At 40.8% G+C, this 26,592-nt stretch overlaps 1 protein-coding gene across 2 annotated transcripts in view; it reads right to left on the bottom strand.

Moving 5' to 3' along the window:
* The window catches only part of cdh4 (cadherin 4, type 1, R-cadherin (retinal)), a 265,718-nt gene that overhangs the window by 90,270 nt on the left and 148,856 nt on the right, over window positions 1-26,592 (bottom strand). For both annotated transcript variants that reach the window (XM_086198562.1, XM_086198561.1), the window contains exons 3-4: window positions 23,318-23,544; window positions 17,457-17,639 (exon numbers count right to left, since the gene is read on the bottom strand). In XM_086198562.1, the coding sequence (XP_086054688.1) occupies window positions 17,457-17,639; window positions 23,318-23,544 (410 nt within the window). The remainder of the gene's footprint in view (window positions 1-17,456; window positions 17,640-23,317; window positions 23,545-26,592) is intronic.

Genomic DNA, 26,592 nt, shown 5'->3' on the forward strand with positions numbered 1-26,592 from the left:
CCAAATGTGAAGATAGTGAGACCAGACTCAATACCATGTCTACACTCCATTGCTCCTTTAAAAAAGAAGATAATTAAACAACAGAGAAGAGCTCCGTGGTATAATTCAAACACTAGACTACTACAGCAAGAGGTACGAAAACCAGAAAGAATTTGGCACTCCACTAAGCACAATGAATCACATTTAGCCTGACAGAAGAGTCTTAAAATGTACAAGAAGGCCCTCAGTAACGACAGAGCCGTGTATTATTCACCACTAATATAGGAAAATAAAAACAGTCCCAGGTTTTTTTTCAGCACCTTATCTAAACTGACAAAGAGTCATAACTTTGTAAACGGCTGTATCCCTTTAGCTCTCAGTCGTGACAACTATGAATTTCTTTAATGACAAAATATTTACGATTGGGGGTAGAATTGATCAGCTCCTGCCCTCAATAGATTCTAATTTACCTGTGAACTCAGTAAACATAGAAACTGCTGTTAACCCAGATATGTATGACTTATATCAAATTAACAATACAGAAGTTAATTCAATGATTAGCTCATCAAAACCTTCAACCTGTCTCTTAGATGTGATTCCTACTAGGCTACTTAAGGAAGTCTTTCCCTCTGTTAGCACCTCTTTATTAAATATGATCAGTCTATCGTTAGTCACTGGATATGTACCACAGTCCTTTAAGGTCGCTGTCATTAAACCGCTGCTTTAAGAAGCCTACTCTAGACCCTGAGGTTTTAGCCAACAATAGACCGATATCTAACCTCCCCTTTGTCTCTAAGATCCCAGAGAAAGCAGTCGCTAATCAGCTGTGTGACTTCCTACATAACAATAGTTTATTTGAGGATGTTCAGCCTGGTTTTAGAGCCCATCACAGCACAGAGACAGCACTGGTAAAAATGACTAATGACCTTTTAATTTCATCAGATAATGGCTTTGTGTCTGTACTCATCCAATTAGACCTTGGTGTTGCCTTTGACACAACTGCCCATCAAATCCTGCTACAGAGACTTGAACACTCAATTGGCATTAAGAGAATGGCATTAAACTGGTTTAAATCATATTTATCAGGCTGATTCAAATTGATTAAACGCTATGTTCCCCAAGGTTCAGTGCTTGGGCTGATACTATTCACTTTATATATGCTTCCTTTAGGTCATATTATTCAGAAACACTCCATAAATTTCCATTGTTACACAGATGATACTCAATTATATTTATCAATAAAGCTGGATGAAGGCCAACAATTATCTAAACTATGAGCGTACATTACAGACATAAAGGCCTGGATGACTTGCAACTTTTTCTGCTAACTCTGATAAGACAGAAGTTCTTGTGTTTGGCCCCAAACACCTTAGAGAAACATTATCTAGTGATATTACAGCTCTGGATGGCAATACTATGGCCTCCAGCAGCACTGTTAAGAACCTACGAGTTCTATTTGATCAGGATTTGTCCTTCCATTCCCACATTTAACCAAGATCAATGACTGCCTTTTTCCATCTATGAAATATCTCTAAAATTAGAAACATTCTGTCTCAAGGTGACACCGAAAAACTCGTCCATGCATTTGTTACTCCTAGGCTGGACTATTGTAATTCCCTATTATCAGGCTGCACTAACAAGTGGTTAAAGACGCTGCAGCTGGTCCATATCACCCCCATTTTAGCTGCGCTGCACTGGCTTCCAGCAAAATCCAAAATATCTTAAAATCATTCTCCTCACTTTTAAAGATCTTAATGGTCAGGCTCCATCACATCTTAAAGAGCTCATTGTTCCTTATGCACCGACGAGAGCACTACGCTCCCAGCATGCAGGTCTACTTGTGGTTCCTTGTGTCTCTAAAAGTAGAATGGGAGGCAGAGGCTTCAGTTATGAGGCTGCACTCCTGTGGAACCATCTTCCAGTTTCAGTCCAGGGGGCAGACACCCTATCTACATGTAAGAGTAGGCTTAAAACATTCCTTTTTGATAAAACTTATAGTAAGGGCCGGTCAGGCTTATCCTGGACAAGCTCCTAGTTTACGCTGCTATAGATTTAGACCACTGGGGGACTCCCATGATGCACTGAACTTTCTCCTCCTCTCTGTTTCTATCCATCTTTACCCATAATATTCACATGTATCGATGCATCCATGAGCCTAAACTTCTGCCCCAGAGTTGTCTGTGCTCTCTCGTCCTGCAGGTCACCTGGAGCTGTAGACACTGGGTTGATGGTTTCCTGTCCTGGACCAACTACTCACTCGCCCTGGCCCTTTGTTTCTCTCTCCTCTGCATTCCCATCCCCATATCTCTCGTTCTCCCTCTCAACCCCAACCAGTTGAGGCAGATGGCATACTCCAAACCTGGTTCTGCCTGAGGATTCTTTCTGATAATGAGTTTTTTTCTCCCCAACATTGCCGAAGTGCTTGCTCCTATGGGAATGTTGGGTCTCTTTCATTTGAATAAATGAGTAAGGTTCTGGACGTGCTCTTTGTGTAAAGTGCCTTGAGATGGCTTTTGTTGTGATTTGGTGCTTTATAAATAAAGATTGATTGATTGATTGATTGATTGATTGATTGATTGATTGATTGATTGATTGATTGATTGATCTTGTAGCGGTCTGGCACAAAATATATAAAGACAAAAAATTATTAATCCCAATTCGGTTTACATATTTTCATTCAGGGATGAATGTACTGGCACTGCAATGGTGCACTGTCACCTCACAGCAAGAAGGTTCCAGATTCGAGTCCCGGCTCAGGCGCGGGATCTTTCTGTGTGGAGTCTCCATGTTCTCCCTGTTCCTGTGTGGGTTCTCTCTGGGTACTACGGCTTCTTCCCACCGTCCAAAGACATGAAATTGGGGACGAGGCTGACTGATACTCTAAATTGACCGTAGGTGTGACTGTGAGTGTGAATGGTTGTCTGTCTCTATGTGTTGGTCCTGCGATGGACTGGCGACCTGTCCAGGGTGAACCCTGCCTCTCGCCTGAAGGCTGCTAGGATAGGCTCCAGCCTTAACAGGATAAGTGGTAGAAAATGGATGGATATTTTCATTGAAAACTATTTACTGTTTTGATAGTATTGTATGTTGAGGATGATTTTGCACTTTCACTTGCATGAATGACGCAAAATAAAGAGAGAAATACATCTGAGGTGTTCCTACTCTTGTACACCCCACCAACAGTATTAGGTTGTGGCAATCATGCGTGTGTGCATACTTTTTACAACCCTTAAATACTAGCATTGTGTTGATATCCTTCTCTAGAGTCACTCCATGTCACATCTTTGGCCCCAAGATTTCAAAACAAAAGTACAAAAACAAAAAAACAAAAAATGACCCCAGAAGCCACTGTATTGTATATGAAAGCATATTATTATGGAAATCTAATTTACACCTCATTTTCTTACACATAACTTAACAGTTTCATAGCTGGTCTTGCATCACCGTAAATCGTCATAAAACAGAAAATAACACTGTTGTGCTAATTGCCCTATCTTGAGTAGTGTCACCGCTGCAGTTGCATAACAGTATCTTTTTTATAGTGCTTTTTATGTACTTGTGAGGATGCTGGAATAGTTGCAAACACAAGTCACCCTCTAACTGGTAAATTTCTATGTTGAACCACATTATCAAAAGCATCTGGGGCATCCTTGAAAACTGCTGTGTTTGATAATGTCTGATCTCTCCCTGCTGTTATATAGTATCTGTTTCCTCTTTGTGGAACATGAAGGAAATGGGAAAACTACATGCTTTTTAACTCCTTCTTCAATTTCAGTTTTGTATGGCTTTGATCCCTCCTGCTGTGTGCTTGTCACTCTTCAAAGCTGATTTGCCCTGCTTTTGATTGGGGAGAAATATTCAAATAGTCTGATAGGCCATCCATGCAAACATCTGACAAAATGACATGGGAGGAAGCAGTGAAGCAGGCAATGAAAGAAAGAGTGAGGTGAGCTGAAAAAAAAATGAAACAAAATTTCCAATTAGGGGAAATATGAAGGCTTTTTTTTTGCTGTCTTCACATTTTATTTCCTACAAAGTACAATAAGACATGGAAGAGTGTGGCAATGAAGGGGGGAACCTGTCAGTTTAGTGGAATCATGAGTGGGGACTGGTGCAGATGGTTTTAAAAATAGTTACATCAGAGGTCTGTCAGTAGAAGCTGCATAAAGCTCAGGTTTAATATCGCTCAAGTGCAAACCACTGACAGCCAACCATCTCACACAGTTATCCCTGATACTCATGAAGAACAGCAGTGTCTAAGCACACAGGCAAACTAGTCCATTATGGATTGGAAACTGAATCGGAAATGAACCAGGCTTCACTCAGCTCTGTATTATGTATTTTTTGCCTCATACACCCTCTTTTTCGTATGATTTTTCTCACGTTCTGTCTGAGTTTGAACTGCCATATCAGTTTGTCAAACTCAGTCTTCTGGGCTCCCTCCTACCATGTCTCCCAGCGGAAAGGAAGCAGTGAGAGTCCCATCAATACAAACGAGTAAGAGTTGTCACCTGAGGAAGGTTTGTGTGCTCTGGTACTGACACTGTTATTCAGTTGTTCCTCTCCACTTTCCAGCATGGTCAGTTGAATTGAGTCCTTTGGGCTCTGAAGGTTTCTTGAAGCAACACTGCTGTGAGTGGTTTTAAGATTTCTTTTCTCTTGAGAATTTCTGGAAAACAAAGATGAAACCTATTGGGGACAAAATTATTCTCCAGAGAAAGTGTTTATTACGTTAAATGACCTGAAAGGACAATCCACTGGCAACTGTAAAAAGGAGGAATCCAAGAAAAGAAGATCTGAGATGAGATGCACCATCAAGCAACATGCTTTTAATGAATGGCAGATGCCATGCAGCATATCCAGTAAATAACCTTCAAATGAAAGAGTTTCTCTCTTTTAAGGGAGATATGAAGTCTTTGGAGATATTTTTATAACCCTGGGCTCATATGGATCACCATATCTGGAGGCTATTCCTTAAATTTAGGCAGTGAATCTTTTTAATGTCTCCTTCTTTAACTGGAAAATCATCCAACCTCATCGTGTCATCCCCCATTGCCCAGAGGAAAGAACAAAGTCCCACCATTTTAACATTTTTCTTTTGCTCAAAAATAGATTAGAGGCTTACTCAAGCACACCCACGTGCCCACGCATGCGTGTCACTGCCTCCACCTCAGACCATTAACCAGAAGAAGGAGTGAAATGTAGAATTGGAAAAAACGGGGCAATTAGAGGGAGAACAAATATTAATGGAAGTTAAGCAGTGACTCGCAAACCCAATTATGGCATTAGCCAGGCAATTTAAATGAGCTCTGCGAGAAGCGAGAATCCTGTTGAAATGTACCAGCGGTCTCTCTGCATTAACAATGGCATTAATTCCCCAGATTCACAGCGAGGGAGAAGAATGAGGCTAATGCAGCCATTCTGTCTGCCTTGTAAAGACAGCTATATTCCCAGTATTCTGTGATGGAATGGAGGGCAGAGGGCCACAATCTTGTCCTGCCTCTTCAAAACAGACCACAGACCCCTGCAGAGTCTCAACTCATTAAATGGCTCCATTCTCCTGCTCTACCCAAGACTTTCAAGGACAGTAGGTAAACCAGATGCAGAGAAATGTCCCTCAGGATAATTACAGTGAAGACATGGATGGTTTAAAAAATGACTACAGGGAAAAAGCAGGGCATGTGTGTGTGTGTGTTTATATATATATATATATATATATATATATATATATATATATATATATATATATATATATATATATATATATATATATATATATGAGAGGGGAGCTTGCTGATCTTGCATTTTTCTCCTCCTCCTACCTTCATTGTCAAATTGAACCTTCAATTGAAACTGCTGCCACACACTCTCATTGGACACATGCAGCCTTGACAACTCAGCCAATCAGCAGCACCCTGAGGCCAGTTGAAAACCCCTCTGGCATGCCCAAGGCGAACAGGGTCCAACCAATCAGTTAGAGGCCAGGCTTGAAAGGAGGGCCATGCCTGGCTGAGGGAGCTGCTAAGGCTGCCAATGAGAGCCCCGGGGGGAGTTAGAGTGGCTCAGAGGGAGGCTGCCAGAGGGGTCAGAGTGGATGAGGGCAGACTGACAGTTATTTAGAGAAAGGCTGAGCTATGTGTCTGTCACAACAGCACGCGGCTTTTGTTCTACTGGGCTGCCTGTAATGGGACTGTCACCTTCTAATTGTCCAACTGGGGATACTGTGAATGACAAACAGACACACACAGGTACACATTCTCTCAAAGACACAGACACAGGGCAGCAGACAAACTTTTTTTTAAATATGTTCACAAGTGAATTTTACTGTAGTTCACTGATGAGACCGAGCCAGGTTCATTCACGGCTTCTCCCTATGGTCCAGCCTCTCCTCTGTCCTCTGGCTTCCCACTGCATCCTATTCATCCAATCTCTGCTCGTGCTCTGTCCCTCTATCGTTCATCCATCCATCTATTTTCTATAGTGCTTATCTGTTACGGGTTGCAGGGGGTGGGAGCTAGAGTCTATCCCAGCTGACATTGGGCGAAAGGCAGGGTGAACCCTGGATGGGTTTCCAGTCTGTCGCGGGGCCCTCTATTGTTTCACTTCCTATTTAAAAGCTGTTCTTTCCCTTATAGTTCCTTTTTATAATCTTGCAAGCATCCTCAACCACCCAAATTGCACCTTCCACCAGAGGACTCAGGATTACTTGACAGCACCTGGTCAGAAGGGCTCCAGCAGCACTACCAGGATCTGCTCCAGCCGGAATCACACTGTTCACAGAGACTAAGTCTGTGCCAAACCTTCATCTGAATAAATTGTGTTACTGCATATTCTTGTGGCCAAGTCTCTTTCTAGTTGAATTATATTTAAAAATAGAAGATATGAAAGAGGTCAAGCAAGAAGGCAATGGTGATTTTAATCAGATTAATCTAAATGATTGCATTCAGAAGAACAATCTCTATTGAAAATGTGAATTATTCCAAAAACAATAAAGCCTAATACATTATTAAAGCATTACCTAGAAAAAAAAAAATCCTTTTCAATGACTCAACATCAGGTGTCTTAAACTCTTGAAGAAGTTTTTTTTTTTTTTTGGTGTCTAGAATTTTAAATGGCAGCCACATATTTGTAGCTTAGGGTTCCTTTGGGTGTTGCACAACTGTAAATGGGCTGCTTGACTGAATGAGAAGTATTGTAGTTTTTTTTTATTAGTTTTTTTTATTAGTTTTTTTTTTAACTCAGAACACTTGTTAAATTGAGCATACAGCTGGATAACGACAATGTGGATTCTATTGGCTTGAGATTTTTGTAAACTGACATCCTGGACAGTTTGACTGCATTTAGTATTCCAGTAAAAATATGTGACTGGTGTTCTACAAATTCTGGAGTCACTAAGAAACCATGCAGAAGGGAAAAATGTCTTTATGAGTTAAAGAAACCTAAAGGTAAGTAATTTTCAGGCAAATTATCATTAGAATTAAATTTCTTTTAAAAAGTCTTTATTACGCTGGTTCGAGTCAAATGGATTAAAAAAAAAACAAATTTTTCAGCCGCCCATGGCCTCCATTACACTTAAATGCCTGAAAAAATTTCTGATTTGCATGGCACAGTGCACAGTGTCTGCACTGCTGCATTTTAATATGTATGTGTATAATATCTCAATAAATGCATTACAGTCAAATGTAGCTAAAGATAAAGGTGTTTGCAGTTCAATTTGTCATTTTAAAATTACATCAACAATGTTTTAAATGTTGGAGCAGTTTCGGATTTTGGAACTAAACCTGACGAAAACAAAACAACAACAGTAAAATGAACCAACAGACAATATAACAGAGCATTCTGATAAACAGGTCATCTACAGCTATGAGAGAATTACATTGTTCAGTTACTCACACAAACCCTAAGTGCCCATCCTTGCTGGCTCATAAGCATATTTTCATCGTGTGAATCGTGCTCGTTGTGACACACCAACAGCCAGTCATTTAAAAGGTGCTCGCTTTGGCGCACCAGGGTTATTATGAAACACTGCAGCTGTTGCGAGTGAAAACAGGTCCGGCAGCAATGAACAAACCTGGTAAAAAAAAATCTCTGTTGGAAAATAATGATGTTTTGTGTTGTGTAAACATATGGTTTGAACAGAGTTTGGGATCACATATTTATTGCATGTGTAAGTCAGATCCACGGTTGATACAGATGTATCATGGAGTGAGAAAATGTGTGCCTACGTAGATCATCTCCTCTCTTGGCCAACAAAAAACAGGCTACAAATTGTCCGGCATGATTGCCATCAGCTTAAATGAAATGTTTTATGATGATGCATTTTTCAGCTATATTGCCCAGGCCTATATAGAGCAACCTGATCAACAATGTGCATTTCAATTGCTGATTTTGACCACACTTGAGATAACCCTGTCTTTCCGTCCATCCATCCATTGTCTTCCGCTTATTCCTGTTATTATTATTCCTGTTAATGGTCGCTGGGGGGCTGGAGTCTATCCCAGCGGCTACGGGCGAGAGGTGGGGTTCACCCTGGACAGGTCGCCAGTCCATCACAGGGCCAACACATAGAGACAGACAACCATTCACACTCACAGTCACACCTACAGTCAATTTAGAGTATCAATCAACCTCGTCCTCTCTTGATGTCTTTGGACTGTGGGAGGAAGCAGGAGTACCAGAGAGAACCCACGCAGGCACAGGGAGAACATGGAGACTCCACACAGAAAGATCCCGTGCCTGAGCCAGGACTCGAACTCGGAACCCTCTAGCTGTGAGGCGACAGTTCTAACCACTGCACCAGAGTGTCGCCCTGAATTGGAATACAAAAATTTCAAAATTATGCTTATTTGTGAAGGAAAAAAAACATCAATGAAGGTAGTTCCAACTAACTGAGTGTGTATTTGTGTTCGACCTGCTTGTCCTGACAAGTCACAGCAGCCATTGCAGGTATCACACAGGAGAAATGGAGCTATATTTATTGGTATTCTAACCAAGCTGCAGAGCAACTGCTTGACACAAAAATCCAGAGATTTTAATCAGATTAATCTTCACATGTATAATCATCTGGGAAACCATACATCCCACTTAATCAACTGATATTTAATCATCTGCGTTAGCTCAAAACTGCAACATATTTTCCAGACTCCTCCAAAGTTAAGATGTCAAAGAGTCAGGTGAAATATTTGCAACTCTTTTAGAGGAGAGGGTTAAGAGTGCACATTCTGATCATGAAAAAGTAAGTGGAGCAAGATCAGAGCAACTTTATTCCTGGAGACCTCGTTACTGTGGATGATTCAGCACCAAGACACTCCTGGATTCTGGGACAACAGTGTCATGAGAAAAAGGAGTGAAAAGTGTCCTGATTTCAACCAAAATGAGATGTGTCAACAAGCTCTGCCTGCTCCCTAAATCTGAACACTAAAGTGACTCTGGATTCTATCACAGGAAGACACTGCACATATTGTAGAGCTGATAAAAATGAGAAGGATGAATAACCCATTGTGCTTCTTGGTTGTATTGGTATTTGCTGCCTGGATAGTTAAAGTTCTTTGAAATGATTAGAGTTATTAAATGATGATCTTTACCTGTTGTTGATGGCAAGAGAAATGGTTTGGTTCATGCATATCACTCATGAAGATGAAATGATATGACTCATTAGAAGGAAGAAGCGCTGTGTTATTTCATGAGACTCTAATGTCCAAAGAGCTGGAATTCAATTACTTGTCTTTCCTAGTCTCTGCAGAGTCAAATGTCAACATTTTTAACATTTGACCAAACAACATGGTATCTTGCAAGTGCCAAAATTAAAGGGGAATTCTTGTATTTTTCAACCTGGACCCTGCTTTCCTCTTTTAAAGCAGAAATTATCAGGGACCAAAAAAATAGTTATGATCCAAACCACGTTACTGTTTTTCAGGGTGTCATTTTGACATCTGCAACTCGTAGTTTATCCATAAAATCATAGATGAATGAGCTATTGGAAAGTGTGACGGCCACTCATATTTATTTGAGCAACAAGAGAGACAAAGGATTTAGAATCAGCTGTGCCTGGAGGCCATACATTTTGAGGAAGCTGGTGTGTTGCTATGGGTGCTGTGCTCCACTGTCCATCGAGGAAGAATGACTGTGTTATAAAGAGACACATTATTATATTAGAGTGAAAAGAGCTCCACACAACAGGACACTGTGTCATAGCATCAGCTGTTCTACAGACTTTCTTCAATTTGGCCAAAATAAACATGAAGAGACAACCAAGGCCCGGGGAAGGATGGGAAACTATCCATAAATGTAAAAGATACTTAAGTTCAATGTAAGACACACACATCTATTGCTGTAGGAGTCCTTTCAATCATCTCGACATAGCTGAGTAGAAGTTTCTGGCGCAGCTTCATCAACTTCCCAGGTGCACAGAAAATGAAAAATTCAAAATGGCTCCAGCAACACATGAAGTACATTGACGAAGTGAATGACCCCAATTTGCAGGGATGTGCAAAGACATTTTGAGGGGCTACTGCGCTAACCTGCTCTAACCCCAGATATTAGGCATCACTCCCACTCCTCAAATAAAACTTGCAAATTGTTATTTCTTGATCAAATATGAAACAAATCATTGGTCATACATTTTCTTGTAACAAGTTTAAGCGCTAATATGAATTTGCGTCTTGAGCTTAGCACCGCTATCTAACATACGATTGTAGAGGATGTGTGCCTGTGTCAATCATACCGTTTCACCATGGCTCAATGGTCCCTTATCTAGTTCCTTGTAATCAACAACAGAAGCTGTGTAAAGCATGCAAACTATGTGGAAACAAATTTGAAACCAGTAATGTGAAAATCACAACACGCCAACTTAAAATATAAACTACTTAAAAAAAGATAATTATGAGCTGATATTTTATTCAGCATGAATAACAAAATAAAGTGTCTGTGGACCAGATTATGTATAGTCTGCATAAAAGCTCCTAGTAAAAATCAGGGTTATTTAAAATTGGCAATTTATTTGGGCTAATTTAAGCCATTAGGGGCTACTTCTATTTATGCAGCAACAACAGCTAAAAGAAGTTATTATTCTTTAATTTTTTGTTCCTCTAAAAGGGCAGCTCAGCCAGAGAGGGAAAAATGTGCTGATTCCCAGGCAACAATAGCCTTACCTGTGCACGACCTTGCCTATTAGGGCGTTGCTGGAGCCTTTTTGACCTATGATAAACTTGAACTACACTGGTGATACAAAGAGACTCTCTAGGGGGGAAAACACTTGTAGTAGTCAGACTTTGATGCTGATGGTTGCCTAGATTCAATTGCAGCCATTTCACAGTTGGTACTCTTAGAATCTCACTCAAATATTGGAACTAATAAACTAATTTTGGTCTCGATATATAAAAGGAGTGTAGCCCACTTTTCATGAAATAAACTCACAAAATAAAATATTTGGGTGTCAGCAGAAGTGTCGCCACATTTTTGAAGTGTTAGTGTTTGTTATGTTACTGTTTATTTGTGCTTTGACATACTTGTGTCTCCAGCCTACTGTTCCTATACTGGCAGTGGGTCCTTATTGGAGGAGGTTATTATCTTCATATATATACATATATATATATATATATATATATATATATATATATATATATATATGTACTGTATATTAGATAGATAGATAGATAGAAATAGAAATAATGGAAAAGGAAAACCTGATGTCCCAAAACATGGAAAAATATGCCCCAGATTAAAAACTACCTCAAACATGGATGAAAACCAAATAAATATTGTGCTGAATAATGGGCTTAGAAACCTTATTATTGTTGGTCCCCTAAAACATCTTTCTCAACCAAAGGAAAGTGAGTATAACTGCAAAAATTGAAATGTAAATTATGCCAAAATGTTTTTCTGGTGAGAAATTCCATTAAACCTCAATATATCTAGTCTTGAGTAATGTAATATAATTTATCTTGCAAGCTTACAAAGTTTCTGTTTCATATCCTACTGTATATTATGAGCAGTGTGGGTTTGTGGAGACACACCTTTGCATGCACATCCACGCATACAACAATAACACAGTAGACAGTATGGGAATATATATCAGTGCACAAGGGATGCAATAAAACAAGCAGATCCAAAATCAAATTACTAGGTCATTATGAGCTGTAATGAAATACACTGTGCAGTATGAGGTTGTAAATAAACCACCATGTTTTCATTTCAGAGGGTGAGCAAAGAGCAGCACAGACATAACACTGTCATTAAACTTGCTCCCACACAATTATCATGTATATTTAAGCTGCTCTGCATTGTAAACTGAATTGAAAAGCAACATGAAGCTGTGTTGTTTCTGTCTTCCAAAGTAAACACTAAGCTTTCCTTGGTCAAAGTTAACTTGAGTGCAGCATGAACTTATCCATTTGTTTTTGTTTGTTTGCTTTTGATAAAATCCTTCTAAATGAGGAGCCTCTAGTCATTTTTCCTGTGACACATTTAACACCACACAGTACGTGATGACCCACGAGCATGATCATAATGGGCTATTCAGAATGAGATGCACTCTAATTGCCAGTTCACCGATTCACCTGTAGACCTTCATTTTTTACCAACAAGAATGCGATGGTATGATCAAGGCAATGTATTCATTACAGCTCCAGGCAAGGGCACAGAGTCATGCATAGCGAGTTTACAAAAGAAACAGCAAACAGTCATTTATCTGCCAATGTTCCTCTTGGCTGTGGAATCACATAACATCAAGATGACCTTGTAAAATGTTCACATATTTCCAGCTTATAATGTCTGTCCCCTGCCCTAACTCTGGTCCAAGACGGAGCCAGTGTTTCTGATTAGAGGAAAAGAGATTGATTTCAGTTTTGTTGCATTGGCTTTGTTTTGGGTGTAGCAACTGAGAGTGACTCACATGGTCATAAACTTCCGTCACCACGCAGATTCGCAGTCCTGTCTGAAGAATTGTTTCGAGCCACGTCCCCCTCCCTGCTTTTCAGTTCCTCAAAAAAACATTTTCAACCTCATCTGCTATGTAGTTCTTTCTCTCCTCCTTGCTATTCCAATGGCACTTTAAATCAGTCATGGCAATAATTTGACAAAACGTGGGAAGCATACTCCATTTGAGCACAACTGTAAACCAGTGCTATTGAAGCTGTGGACTGAATTACATGCAGTGGAACTGACCAACACTGGTACTTAGCTATTGTTGATTATAGGTATTCGTGTGTGTGTGTGTGTGTGTGTGTGTGTATGTATATATGTGTGACAGAAACACAGACTCTTTATGCACCGCCTTTGTCTCAAGAAAGAGAAAGTAGGTTTCTGAAGTTAAAAGATATGTATCATTTTATGAGTCAGATGGTTTGTGTCACAGAATCATCAGAGAGGTCACCTGTAGAAACTGTTTATAAAAGGGCAGACAAAGATACTCAGAAGGTGATTAGATGAGTCATCTATCACCAAAACCAGTCACAAGAAAGCAAAAGCATCTGTACCATGGAGGCAAGTTTAGTGACGTTCTTTGCTCATTCAAAGAGGAAAAACTCTCCAGTCTCCAGTGCTGTAGAAGCATCGAGGCTAACGTCTTCAGGAGTAGCCACTACTGTCTTAAAATGACAGTTACTTATCGCTGTGGTTGTACCTTAACCACACATGGATTTCCTAAAGGGACAATAATTGGTCAAAACTGCTGGTGGTTTGATCAGAGACATATAACTTGAAACCTGACAAAATGGTTTGTCACGCTATCATGTTATCATGCGATGTGATCTTGTAGAACCAGATGCCTCAGAAAGTAAGGGGATGACGCATACCTGCAAACTTCTGGGAGTCATCAGATATAGACATCAAATGTTTCATCCCAAAGAATTTAATACACACTCAGTGTGCACTGAGGAGACCCAGCAATGATGTCGCCAAGTCTGAAGATGTCCCACATCAGCATGGTTTAAAAAGGCCCCTTTCCTCTCAACAGGACCCTAGCCATAAAAGGCAACTCATTGTTTTTACATAAGAGAGTAACGACTGAATCACACTAACCTTTTGTGCTGTAATCTAGTCCTGGCCTGCCACTAACGTTTTCACACACTGTATGTCGCCACTGTTGTATACTTTCTGAACACTCTGCAGCTGGCACACTAATTTGACTGGCCTGTGTTTGAAGTACTATGTACTGTGGGGAAGAGGAGAATGTGTAAGGTCTTCCATCTGTGTTGTGGAGGGCAGGAGGAACGATTTTGCAGAACAAATAATTTGACCTTGACCTGTGTGGGCATATACAGTACAGAGGGATGTATGGAAAATTCCATCGTAGGCACTGATTGTTTGTTAAGTTTCATTTCTTGCCAATAATATTAACATGCTGATTAACTAAGTTAATGTTAGCTAACTAGCAATTAAACTTTCATTTTCAAAGCTGAAGTCAAATTTTGTCTAACCATTTTAAAAAGGAACTTAGCAGTTTGTTGGCATGACTACAAATGATGCCAGCATAGAAATGCAACACGCAGGTCACTCTGAAAACCACAACAACAGCTCTGGTGGATGAAAGACGCAGTCGCGATAACCTTTATGATCATAAATAATCAGGTGCTGAAGCCAGATGATAATGTCTAGATGATTTTTTTGAGAGTATACAGTAAAGATAAAGATGTTATTTATTGATGCCTGACTATAGGCTAAGTGCAATTCTGCAAAATTTTTTGCTGTCACTTAAAAAGAAGAAGAACAACAAAAAAACAAACCAATGATAATAACAGCCGGTATGCTAAATGTAGACTGCACAAAGGAAATCAATTACAGCAGCAAGAGCTCTCTTGCCCTCTTGACACAAACAGCTGCGCTGGCAAAAAGCATGCACTATCTGTTGTTCTTTTCTTTTTTTACATTTGGGAAATATGGTCTTTGTCTTATACCAGAATGCTTTGTTTACAAGTAACTCCTTAAAATTTTCCTGTAGGAAAAAATGCCTATATATAGATTACCTGCTACACAGGGCTGATGATGGCAGGTGAACCTGAACAATACCACAAATAAATATAAAAAGACAATGAAAGAAAAAGTGACAGCATTATGATCATATAAAGGACCATTAAATTAATTATTTTGTTTTGTGTGTGTTTAATTGGATCTATCAGTGTAACGAGGATGAATTGTCAATATGAGCTGCTCAGTGTCATTCTGCTACTTGTCTCTGCTCTGTCATTGATGCCATCTCCTTATTTGATGGGTGCTGTCATTGATTTCAAACACGGTGAACATCAGAGACATTCAAACTGAAGAAAACTTTGCTACAACTCCTGAGAGCTGCTGTGTAGTGAAATTCAAAAGTGTAAGCTTTACAGGTTGTACTTGCTCCTTTTCAGACTGGCCAGATAAAAAAATGAAATCCCCTCTGTTCCTTTCCTGGCTCTCAACGTCCAGCATTGTAGAAGGAGCTTCAAACACCATGAACACCATGAGTCACATCGTGAGTCACCCATAATGCACCACTTTCAGCTATATGATGGAGGCCTGCGGCACAGTTAAACTGCATTCAAATACACAATATAGGTGGCACGGACGCACTCTCATATGCGTTGTTGTCCATGCAGCAACACACACCTGCACTAACTCAGCACTCCACATACAAAGGAAGCCCCTCAGGTTTAATCCAACCATCTAACACCCCACATGTTAAAGAGGGATTAAAGATGTCCCATTGCTCCAGCAGGGCAGCAAAATCAGAGGCCTTGACTGACACTCTATGTTCCCGCTGAATGTGTATGTGTTTTGTAAGGGTGAGTGTTGCCATGCTTTAGTGGAAAATTTGCCCTCTTGCCAACGTGCTGGTGAAAGGCGATTTCTGTAATGCGGGAATGTAAGCCTCACTGTACAAATGGGCATAAGGGACTTTGTGTGTGTGTGTGTGTGTGTGTGTGTGTGTGTGTGTGTGTGTGTGTGTGTGTGTGTGTGTGTGTGTGTGTGTGTCACTGTGGGAAATGCCAGCAGAGAGCTTCTGCACGTCTGTCTGGGTGACTGATAAGAACCAGTGAGTGAGTGAGGAGAGTTTAGAGCGGCAGCAGCAGAGTCTGCTTCTGGGGAAACTTGCTTTTCGGATTTTTTTCTCACTTTTACAGTCATGTCATCCACTGGCTGTAATTTGACTGGTCATTTACAAAGCTTGCAAGGCATTTGTCACCAAGTGTTATGTGTGATCATATTTGTGTGTAATTCTCTCTCTTATCCTGCATAATTGTTCATAAAGTGAAATCATTACAACAGTCCTCAAAATGGTTGTCTATTGAATAAATCCACTAAAATATGATTGGGGATATTATTTTTTGCCCTTTCAACAACTGCCTCAACCACCAGCCCTTTCCCAGTTTTTCTATTGAAGGTGTTACTTGTCTTTAAAGCACTTTGTGGTCTTGTAGCAATGAATGAAGCCCTTAGGTTGTGCAAAAGTGCTGGACAAAAACTTTTTATACCCACAAAAAGTTGTTCACAGCTTTCTACTCTGAACAAATTGCCAGAGGACAGTGGATGAGGTCTCCTTTGTAATTCATTGTTCTTATGTTTTGAAGTGTTTATCTTATCTCCTATTTACTTATATTTTTTTGATATTGCATGTTTTGTATGGGTTTTACGGAATTTTCTTGGGGAATTAGTGTCATTACCTTCAAAGCACAAAACTGTACAAAGGGTGCGATGAACATGCAGTTGGATTTACTCTGTGATATTCAGTTGAACTCTCCCCCTATTTACGCACGATATTGTATATAATGGTAGAATGGTTATAATTATTGACAGATGATCATTTATGGATTGGAAACATACACCTACAAGGTGTAGCTTCAATGTGAAAATCACTTATTTCCATGATGACAAGTTAAACAAAACTGGCAACAATATCATTCCCATAACAATATTAATCCTCATTTGTGTTTTGGCTCCTTAGAATCAGGAGAACATGGGTGTCATGATAACTCATTGATGCCGGTGTGCTGTAATCTGCAAAGAGATGCACTGTGGTGTGAGAAAATGCTGCACCGACTCTATTAACAGGTGTAGAAGCGCCACTGAGCTCGAGTGCTCGGGAGTAATCCTTAGATCTATTCCTCTGAGAGAAAGCATGAAGTGCATATTTGTGTGCTTTCCATTTTTGTCTGTCTATAGCGCCCAGAGGCTCAGCACACGAATCACCTGGCATCATGACTTAAATCTGAAACAAGAGTAGCACTTTTAGCCTACTGGGTGTGCTTGATAGAAGCTACCAGAATAGTCTCTGGGTCCCATGGTGATTGAAAGAGATATCACAGTTTTTACTGCTCTTCTCGCTTGCCTGGCCTGAGAAAGCTCATATAGTGAATACACGGTTGGTCTTTCATTTTCACTTAAAATAGACAAAATTACAGTTTTCTCCTACAAAGATGAGTTATATAAACTTTTCTGGTATATGGACTGCTTTCTGAACCTAGAAAAAGTAATTTGCTGAAATTATACAAACTGTCACTCACTCTGACAAGCATGTGAGGGAAGGGCCCTCGGGAGTTTTCAGGCACATTGATAGGCGGGATGACCCAGTCTCTCTTCTGTCGCCTCAGCCCATTGGCATAGGAGCTTCTCTGATGTTTCCGAGGAAACTTGATAACTCTGGGTTGGGAGTCCCACACTCTTGACAACATTTCCTCGATGCTAACCTGAAAACAGGAAAACACATATCGCATCACATATCATGCCAGCGCTTGCATTGAATAACACACTTAATCATTTCAAAAGGATGCTCTTTGGCCAAGACAGGTTGGACAACGAAAAAGGCTGCAAAATGACTAGTTTGCTTTTCTGTTGAAATTGAAACCAAAATAGTGGGTGTCTCAGTAACAATAAACCAATTTTGTGAGAGTGACACAGAGGCAAACATTTCTGTGAATGCTGCAGCCTCACATGTCATGAGGCCTTTGGCAAGATACCTAAGCCTGCTGTAGCATTTGATTCTGGCACAAGAAAGTGAGACCTTGCTGAGCATAAGTGGGTGGGTTTTGTCTGAGGTGCTGCACAGATTTATTTAGCAGACAACATAATTCCCGCGCCTTTCCTCTCTGTTCCTTCTGAGAGATGTGACACTGTGCTGTGGCAGAAGCCTATCAGCTGAAGACTTAGTTTCCAACACTGTTGTCATAAAAAAAGGAGGACAGAAGAAAAACAAGAGACCACACCACAATTTTAATCATGCTTTATGCACTTAGATGAACAGCAGCTCAAAATATCACATACTAACAGTGTTTCGACTCCGTGGATTAATGTAATATTCCTCTGTCCAGGGTCTCTCCTTGATTGGTTTTTGAACCACAATATAATGGAGGCCCCCCAGTGAGGATGTACAGTGGTAAATAAACTGCAATGACTTGCTGCAAAAAGAAGATTGTGTTCTTACTCATACTGACTGGTGAAATAAGGGTTAGAGGGATGTGTGAAAGTGTTTTTTTTCCCCCTATGATCCTATATGGTGTCCTTCTGTGTAAGATGGCTGTATTGCTGTAATCCACTTAATCCTATTGTTGTCTCTGTGGCCTGCACAGACACACACAAACGCTTGCACACATGCACGCATGAACACAACACACACAGCTGCCGCTGTCACCTGAAGCACAGTGGAAATCCTTCTGCTTATCCCATCTGGAACACACAACGCAGTACCAAAACCACCCGTACATGCACATACACATAGCTAAACACGGAGCAGAAGCTATCAATATACACCTGCTTTGCCTGGGAGAGAGGCTGACAGCAAACCACACCTGAGCAAACACAGTGTATATTTTTCATCTTTTGTTTTAACTCTTTGTATGTTTATAGATGAGAGGAATGGACCGCAAGCTCAGAGCAGACCAGGCCTCTAGACAGCCAGGGGCTTTGGATTTGGCCGTAGAGGAGCACAATACTGAGGGAGCTGTGAGGGGGGCTGGGTTGAATGGTTAGAGGACAGAGAGAGGAACGAGGGGACCAGATGTGTTTCCAAGATAAGATAACTCTCTCTCCAGCTTCACTCATCCAAAACACGCTCAGGTACCAACTGGCATGAGGTGAGAGAATGCTTGCCAGCCTTCCACAGAGGCAGGTAGAATTACTCTCTCTCTACAAATGTGTGTGTGTGTGTGGGGGGGTGTGCTTGTTTGAAACAAATAGGATAAACAAGTCCCTATCTGACTGTCTTCATCATACATGTCAGTGAATATGGACATATATGATTCAGTGAGCATGCCCAGTGTTGCTATTATGATAAAACACTTAAATGCTTCCTGCTATCAACACAAAATGCACGAGTCCCTGCTGTACATGCTGATGAAACCAGCACATGAGGCCTGATGATAACGAGGCTGAAGCATTTGATTGGTCTGGCTGCAACATTCCTTCAGAGACAGTCAGGCAGACACACACATACACACACACACAGACAAAAGGGAGACGTCTTTTATCATACGTCTGCTTGTGGATGATATCAGGCTGTTGGCTTTGGAACAAGCTCTAGGTGGTCTGCCAGCAAGCGAAGAGCTTATTAGGGTTTGTTCCGTCTGAATGTGTGAGTACCCATCCCTGTTGCATCTATGGGGAATCGTCTGTACCAGCCTTGATTTGAGTATTTGTACACAATTAGAAATGCGTAAAAATAATACCTGAACATGTTTGGGAATATTACATACATATGTGTGTTTGTGTGTCTCAGGTGCAGTGAACACATGTCAAGGAGTCAGTCATTGTGTCCCTGATGTACCTAGGGTAGGCTGAGCCAGCTGGCAGCTCTCTGCCCCCAGGCACCCTGCACATTGCTAGGGCACTCTTCCGGCCTAAAGCCCCCTGAGCTCTGGAGCTGACATCTGGAGGTTATCAGTCTGACAAACAGGCAGAACAATACCATATGAGCTCACTGCCTATCCTGTGTTTCAAAGCACTTAGGTTTTTTTTTTTTACATCACTTTATTTTTTTGTCTTTAGTTCTGCAGTTATACCCTTTGCTGGTTCTGTGTGCTTAAAACTCCGTTAGAACATGTGCTCCCAAGAGAGTCTCCACATAAAACAAAACAATGAAATCTAACTTTTATTTAAAAACAATTGCAATCTACACTGCTTTTGTTTGCCTGTTGAGCTTTCTCTTGTGGACAGTCAACATAATCACAAAGTGAAAGCACAACCATTCGACCTTTTCAGTGACCAGTGAACCCCAGGACCCTATGCTTCACCACACAACAGCCCATGGTGCAATCTAACTTGAACAGGTGTGGCTGCTTATTTGATTTGGTAAAAATGCAAATTAAATAAGCACTAAAACCTGTTCCAGCAACCAGTCAACTTCAAATCCACTGGTGCATAACTAATGTGCTCTAAGCTGGTGGAGAAGGCAAGCCAACGTGCCGTGAAATCAGTGTGAGTTGGAGAGCTCTCAACAAGAGGCCGTCCCTGTGTGAGGTGCGATAGCCTGAGTACATAAACACAGCGGAAAGAACTCTCAGGCCAAAGATAGCTTCAGGAGCTGCAGTATGGCACACTGGAAATTTTTGTCACTTTGTAAGTTATCTACATGTAATGAATGTGGACACACCTGTTTCTGTTAGCACAGTAAGTATCATTACACACCAACATGTTAACAGGTGTTTGGTGTGTGTCTCTGTATCACAAAAACATTGTGGTGCTGCAGGATGGTTAAAAAGCAGGTTTTATATAATCATACAAAAGTATTTATTACTCCTGCATTCACACATGTCACAGATATCAATGATCTTCCCTCTGCTCCTATTCTGTTTGCTGATGACACAAATCTCATTGCTTCTCATGTAGATCTGAAATAGCAGTTCCAAAAGAACAAGCTTTTTCCCTCAGTATTAATACATGTATCTTCATGATCTTCTGCAATAAAAAATAGGACCTATCTCAAGGATATTAACAATCTTATAAATGATAAGGAAATCTCCCTTGCAAATGCATCAATGTAAATAACCACAGATGAAAATCTGAGGTGGAAAAACTATATTGACAATGTGTGCGGGAGATCTTCAAGCTGCTCAGCATATTGAGAAAAGCCTTCTAATTTATCCATCTTTTCTCTCAATTGACTCTGTACTGTCAACTTACTTTCCTCTGTTTCAACGGCTATGATATAGTCTGTTTTATATCTGCTACACATTCAACTTATCTTCCTAAACAACTCATCACCCAAAAAAAATTATTTAGCACCATGTGCTCCATGTTTAACAAGTACTCTGTTTTATCTGTAGAAGAGCTAAATGTATATCACACACATGTATTGGTTTCCAGATACTTAAATTTAAAATAAATTTCTCTTTATGATCTCTTAAACCCTCCGTCTGACCAGGCAAAAACACGATTTACATCTACCTTTGTGCTGAACATCCCAGTACCCAATACTGCATCACTCTTAATTCTTAAAGGTGTTGTGCAGTTAAGTCAAGTACAGTAAAGCAAGATGTGACAGGTTACGTTTAAGCTTGTGTTATTAAATTTCTATCTATCCAAAGATAGTGTGAGGAAAGGTTGACTTTAACAGTTCTGAGGACGGCCATGACAATTCTTCTTCCCCTACTCTTTGTATTGGAGGTCTGCAAGACTTTGCCTACCTTCAGCTTGCAATGATAATATATTATACATAGCATAGCCCACTTCATTTGAAAAAAAGGGAATGAAAATGTGTTTAATTCAAATGTTTTTTTAAAATTCTATAATGAAAGGATAGTTAAATCTCTTTAAATCAGAAAATGTTACGCATTTTTGTAAAAGTTTCCTTGTCATTATATCCTCGCTCTTACTGCATCTTGATTTTAACTGACGATGAATTCGTCCACTGATCTTCAACTGAGTATCTGAAGCTGGATCGCGGGGGTAGCAGTTCCAGCCGTTCCAGAAGGGGGCCGTGCACATCATTTTTTCCCTACTCAATGAGCCAACTCTGATTAGGGAATCCGAGGGCATTCTCTGCCCAGCTGGGAGATAAAATCCCCTTCACCTGGTCCTCAGCCTGCCCTGTGGCCCCCTCCCAGCTGGACATGCCTGGAATAACTTCATCAGGAGATGAGCAGGAGGTATCTTTATTAGATACCTGCATCACCACAACTGATGCCTTTCAACACAAAGGAGCAGTGGCTCCACTCCAAGTTCCTCACCAATGATTTAGCCTCTCATCTCATCTATAAGGGAGATGCCATGGTCCTGGGGAAAGTCATTTCAGCCACTTGTACCTGCAACCTTGTTCTTATTGTTTTGTGACCATCCGATTAATAAAATAAGCATTTAGTCTTAGGAACTAAGTTTTCCTCTGGTCACTAACAAAAGGGACATGAATGCATGCAAACACTGTTCCTGTGGAAAACCAAACCTCTCACAGCTGGTCTTCACATTTCCATGTGATTAGAGGAAACAAATCTATGTCTTGTTCAATTATTGAATCTTTCTCTAGCTCCACAGAGTGGGGAGTATAATTATACACTGAAAGTACATCACCTGGCCCTCGCAGACTCTACCCATGTGGAACATTAGCTCAATCAATGTCAATTATTTCACCGTCTTCATTATTACACTGCCAGGAGTGGGCAGAATTTTAATCCCCACAACGCAATTGCTTTAGCTACATGGGTCTTGAGCATTTTCCCATGATTAGAAACGTGACTGAACATTATGCTGGATGGTGTTCAACAAGTAGAGCAGGAAAAATGATGATGGCTTTGTCGATCAACAAAGTACAGACCTGTAGCAGAAGTCAATAACAGTGACGATACATTTGGGCTTGTGCAGTTACACAGATGCTAATCGTGCTTTGGTAGAAAATGGGTCCATGTTTTCACTTGTCACATCCAGAGAAACACTCCTTCCTAACTGATTTACAAGCACTCTTACCTGGATACAGCAGGAAAACAAACACTCTGAATGCATGCTCCACAGTCTTTGCTTTCTTGCTGTCTCTATGTCAACTGACTTTTAATTTGGTGTGAGCATTACTGTGGTCAGGGGCCTGACAGTCTAGGGTCTGACATGACTGTAATCAAAGTCAGATACTGTCACAGAGGTTTGTTATGCACAACACTAGTAGTAATAATTGAAGGTGCATTTTTTTTTCACACACCAAATCAATAGGTGACATTGTTTGACCAGACAGTTTGGGATTCCATCTCATTGTGAGAAAAAAATGGTATGCTTACCAATCATGTAAAAGTTGGGGGTGAAATCCTCAGGTAAATAGTCCATCTACAGCCTAACATTCACCTGTGGTCTCAGTGAAAGAATGACATTTTCATGTTTGTGCTTGTGTGAAGTTTAACTCTATTATCTAATACCTCAGACATTTCTATTCCTACATGTGTCTCCTCTTTACCTTTGTCAGGGGTAAAGGATGGGGGTGTCCAGTTTGTGCCAATTTCACAGTGGTCTCCCAGATGTGTGGGTCATGGAGCCCCCGGGCTGTCACCATGAACTGGACAGGCTCTGACAGGTTGGCCACCTCCTGCTCAGCGTACACCATCCCATCAGGCCTCACGTTGAACTTGGGGTCGCTGCTAACAAAGTCCACTGCTCTGCTGTGCTGGCAGTCCTCAAACTTCACTGCAAAGAGGTAGAGAAGATGCAGAGTTAGAGAGAAGTATGGGGAGATTTATTCCATGAGGGGTTCACAAATCCTTCACATATCAGTCCGGCTGAGGATGAACCTGCACCCATCAATACGAATCTTGAAATTTCTCATCCCCTCTCCTGTCACTTCTGATTTGCAACTTTGACAACTTTGGCAAACAAAACTGTTTATGTGTTTTTGACACACAGGGGGAATCTAATTCTTTTTAATTTCCTTCCTGAACTAGATTGACCGCAGTGTTAAAAAGAAGCCTCTCCACGGAAGGCAATAACGTCTAAAATCACATTAGGATGATTGGGCTGAAGGCTGCCAAGCAGAGCACAGCCTCAAATGAGGGTTCTGTGTCACTAAGACAAAAGAACATAGCTGGTATTTGTATCTACACAGTTCTATGAGTGTGTGTGCAGAATGGGGGGGGGGGGGGTGGTAGACGCATGGTGGTGTTTGTCATCTCTCCACCCCACATGTGAGAAGAGGTTTGCAGATATACAGAGAGAAAGAGAGATGCTGAGTACATAAGTAGAGATTATCCAATGACAGCTGACATGAATATGCATTACACCACACAAAACAGCAGAAAATGACTGTGTCCCAGACATTCGTAAGATCCTTTCATTCCAAATATAATCAACAGTCAATGCTTTATTATACCAGGATTCACACCATGATGCAATAACATGAATAGTGAGAATGATTGATTGTTCTCAGCATGTTACACACACACACACACACACACACACACACACACACACACACACACACACACACACACACACACACACACACACTGATCTTATCTGACAAACTCTGGCTGCTGATAACAAGAGAAATTGATTTCATAAATCACCCTGGGAACAGATCTCCCAGTATGAACTATGGCAGGGGGAATTTTCTGTGGCACTGTGATTTTTCAAAAATCCAGTGTGAAGAATTCTGAAGAGTAGGGATGCACTGACGGACTGGAATTAGCCGATTTTCATGTGGTCTGCCATGACAGCAATCGACTGATCAAGACAGAAATATGCCGATTTTATGCCGGTCAAATTCACTCGCATGATCAACAGCGCGCGTGCTACCAACGTGGTGACTGTTTCTCTAAATCTGACGAATTTCCAAATCCTCTTGACGATTTTTACTGTGAAAAGCGACTAGCGACAAATCAAGTGATTTTTTTTCTGGTCCCAGTTTCCGTGAAAAGCACTTATGGGTACCATTTTCATCAAGCAGCTGGTGCTCCCGTGAGCACCCTGTCCCAAAGCCCTCACAGGCAGTCAGTCTCACTAACAGAAGTGTCGCAGAGCAGCCCCTTCTTCAGTCAGAGACTGGCATCACTCCACGTCTAGGATGCAAAAGAATCACCCAAGCACAAAGCCCGTATATCAGATACAATTTAGGCAATGATGTCATTTGGTGACTTCTAGCATGTTAGCAACACTGCGCACATGTAGTAGAGTACACCTCGAAAAAATGAAATCGTAATCAGCTGAAATCAGTACCGGCCGGTCAAACTCCATGAAAAATGGAATTGAAATCGGCCCAAAAAGACGGCCCTTGGTGCATCCCTACTGAAGAGCAAACATTTTATCAAGTCATCTGTTTCATGTATCAGCCAGTGTATTTGTTCAGCTTCCTGCCAAACAATGGTCAACTAAAGCCTGAAACTTTCAGCCATTACAGCTTAGCATCAAACAAATAATGCTGCTTGTTTTCAACCTCTGAGTAGTTGCAAACATAATGGGGTGGACGGTAACACAGTTTTGACAATGTGCCCATCTGTACTTCTTGGTCTTCATATTTCCATAAAATAAATGAACAAAAAAAACATATGTAAACATTGCCATATATAGAAAGTCCTTAACAGAGTGACAAACTTTGTGTGAAATTATTGTCTGGCTTTGGGGATCATGCATAGAGGTGGCAGGTGGTTTAACATCGGGTTGTGACAGTATTGCACGGACCTTCTTGAATTGTCTATCGAAGGATTGCGATGGCAGGCATGTATTATGTAAATGACTTAAATTAGCTTAAACGGAGCGGGCTAACTGTCACTTTGACAGGTCTCTTGTGGTACAGCAGGCGTACACAGAAAGCCCTGCTTATAAAAGTGTGTTTCTTTGAGTGTGTTTGTGTTTGTGTTTGTGTGTGTGTGTGTGTGTGCGTGTATGTGTGTGTGTGTGTGAGAGAGAGAGAGTCGGTTCAAAGTACGGCCAGTTGGAGGATCCATATCCTGTGTGATTGCATATAATTTCACTGAAAAATCCACAATAAAGGTGTGGTGTGTCTATGTACTACAGTGGTGCCAATTCGCATGGGAACATAGATGTGTGTGCAAAGCATTGCCGTTGTGCAGCACTGTTAGTGGCAAGTCTTTAATTCTGTGTGAGGTCAGTGGGTTGGCTCTCTCCGGGTGTATGACCCTGATTTATGACACATGTACAAGTGTGTAGATATGCATCAATTATTTTGCTATTCATTAAAAATGTTCACATGGCACATTTAAATCGGATGATGGTATCTGATCTGCCATGCTGCTGGAGATGAAAGAGGCAGAGTTGTGATACCGATGCGAATGTGTCTGAGCGGATGATGGTTGGATAAGGAGGCGAGATGGGCAGATAGTGCAGCACGCAGTGAGACAGAGATAGAGATACATGACAAAATATTCAAAATCCATAATAATTGGAACAGTTTTCAAAGCTGTGTTTTTTTTAAGACCACAAGAGTTCATATGTAATAGGTCATCATATCATGGTTCTCACCTCCACCAAGGAGGCCATGTTTTCGCAAAAACTGTGAGGCCATTATTTATCAAATTGGTCACAGTAGGTAAAATTGGCCACACATGATGTAGTCACAGCGCCACCTGGTGGCAAAAGTAAATGTCTTTTTATTTATTTATTTTTACATTTGTAGTCACCTCCTTATGGATCAGATCTATCTCAAACTTTCAGATACACCTTAAAAACTTTGTGATGGGTTACTGTGGAGACTGCAAGTTAGCATGGCAAGGCAGCCAGTTC

This window comes from Aulostomus chinensis, chromosome 3 (genome assembly GCF_037954235.1).
Source record: "Aulostomus chinensis isolate RoL2024-O1b breed Wild chromosome 3, RoL_Achi_v1.0, whole genome shotgun sequence".
Classification (NCBI taxonomy): domain Eukaryota; kingdom Metazoa; phylum Chordata; class Actinopteri; order Syngnathiformes; family Aulostomidae; genus Aulostomus; species Aulostomus chinensis.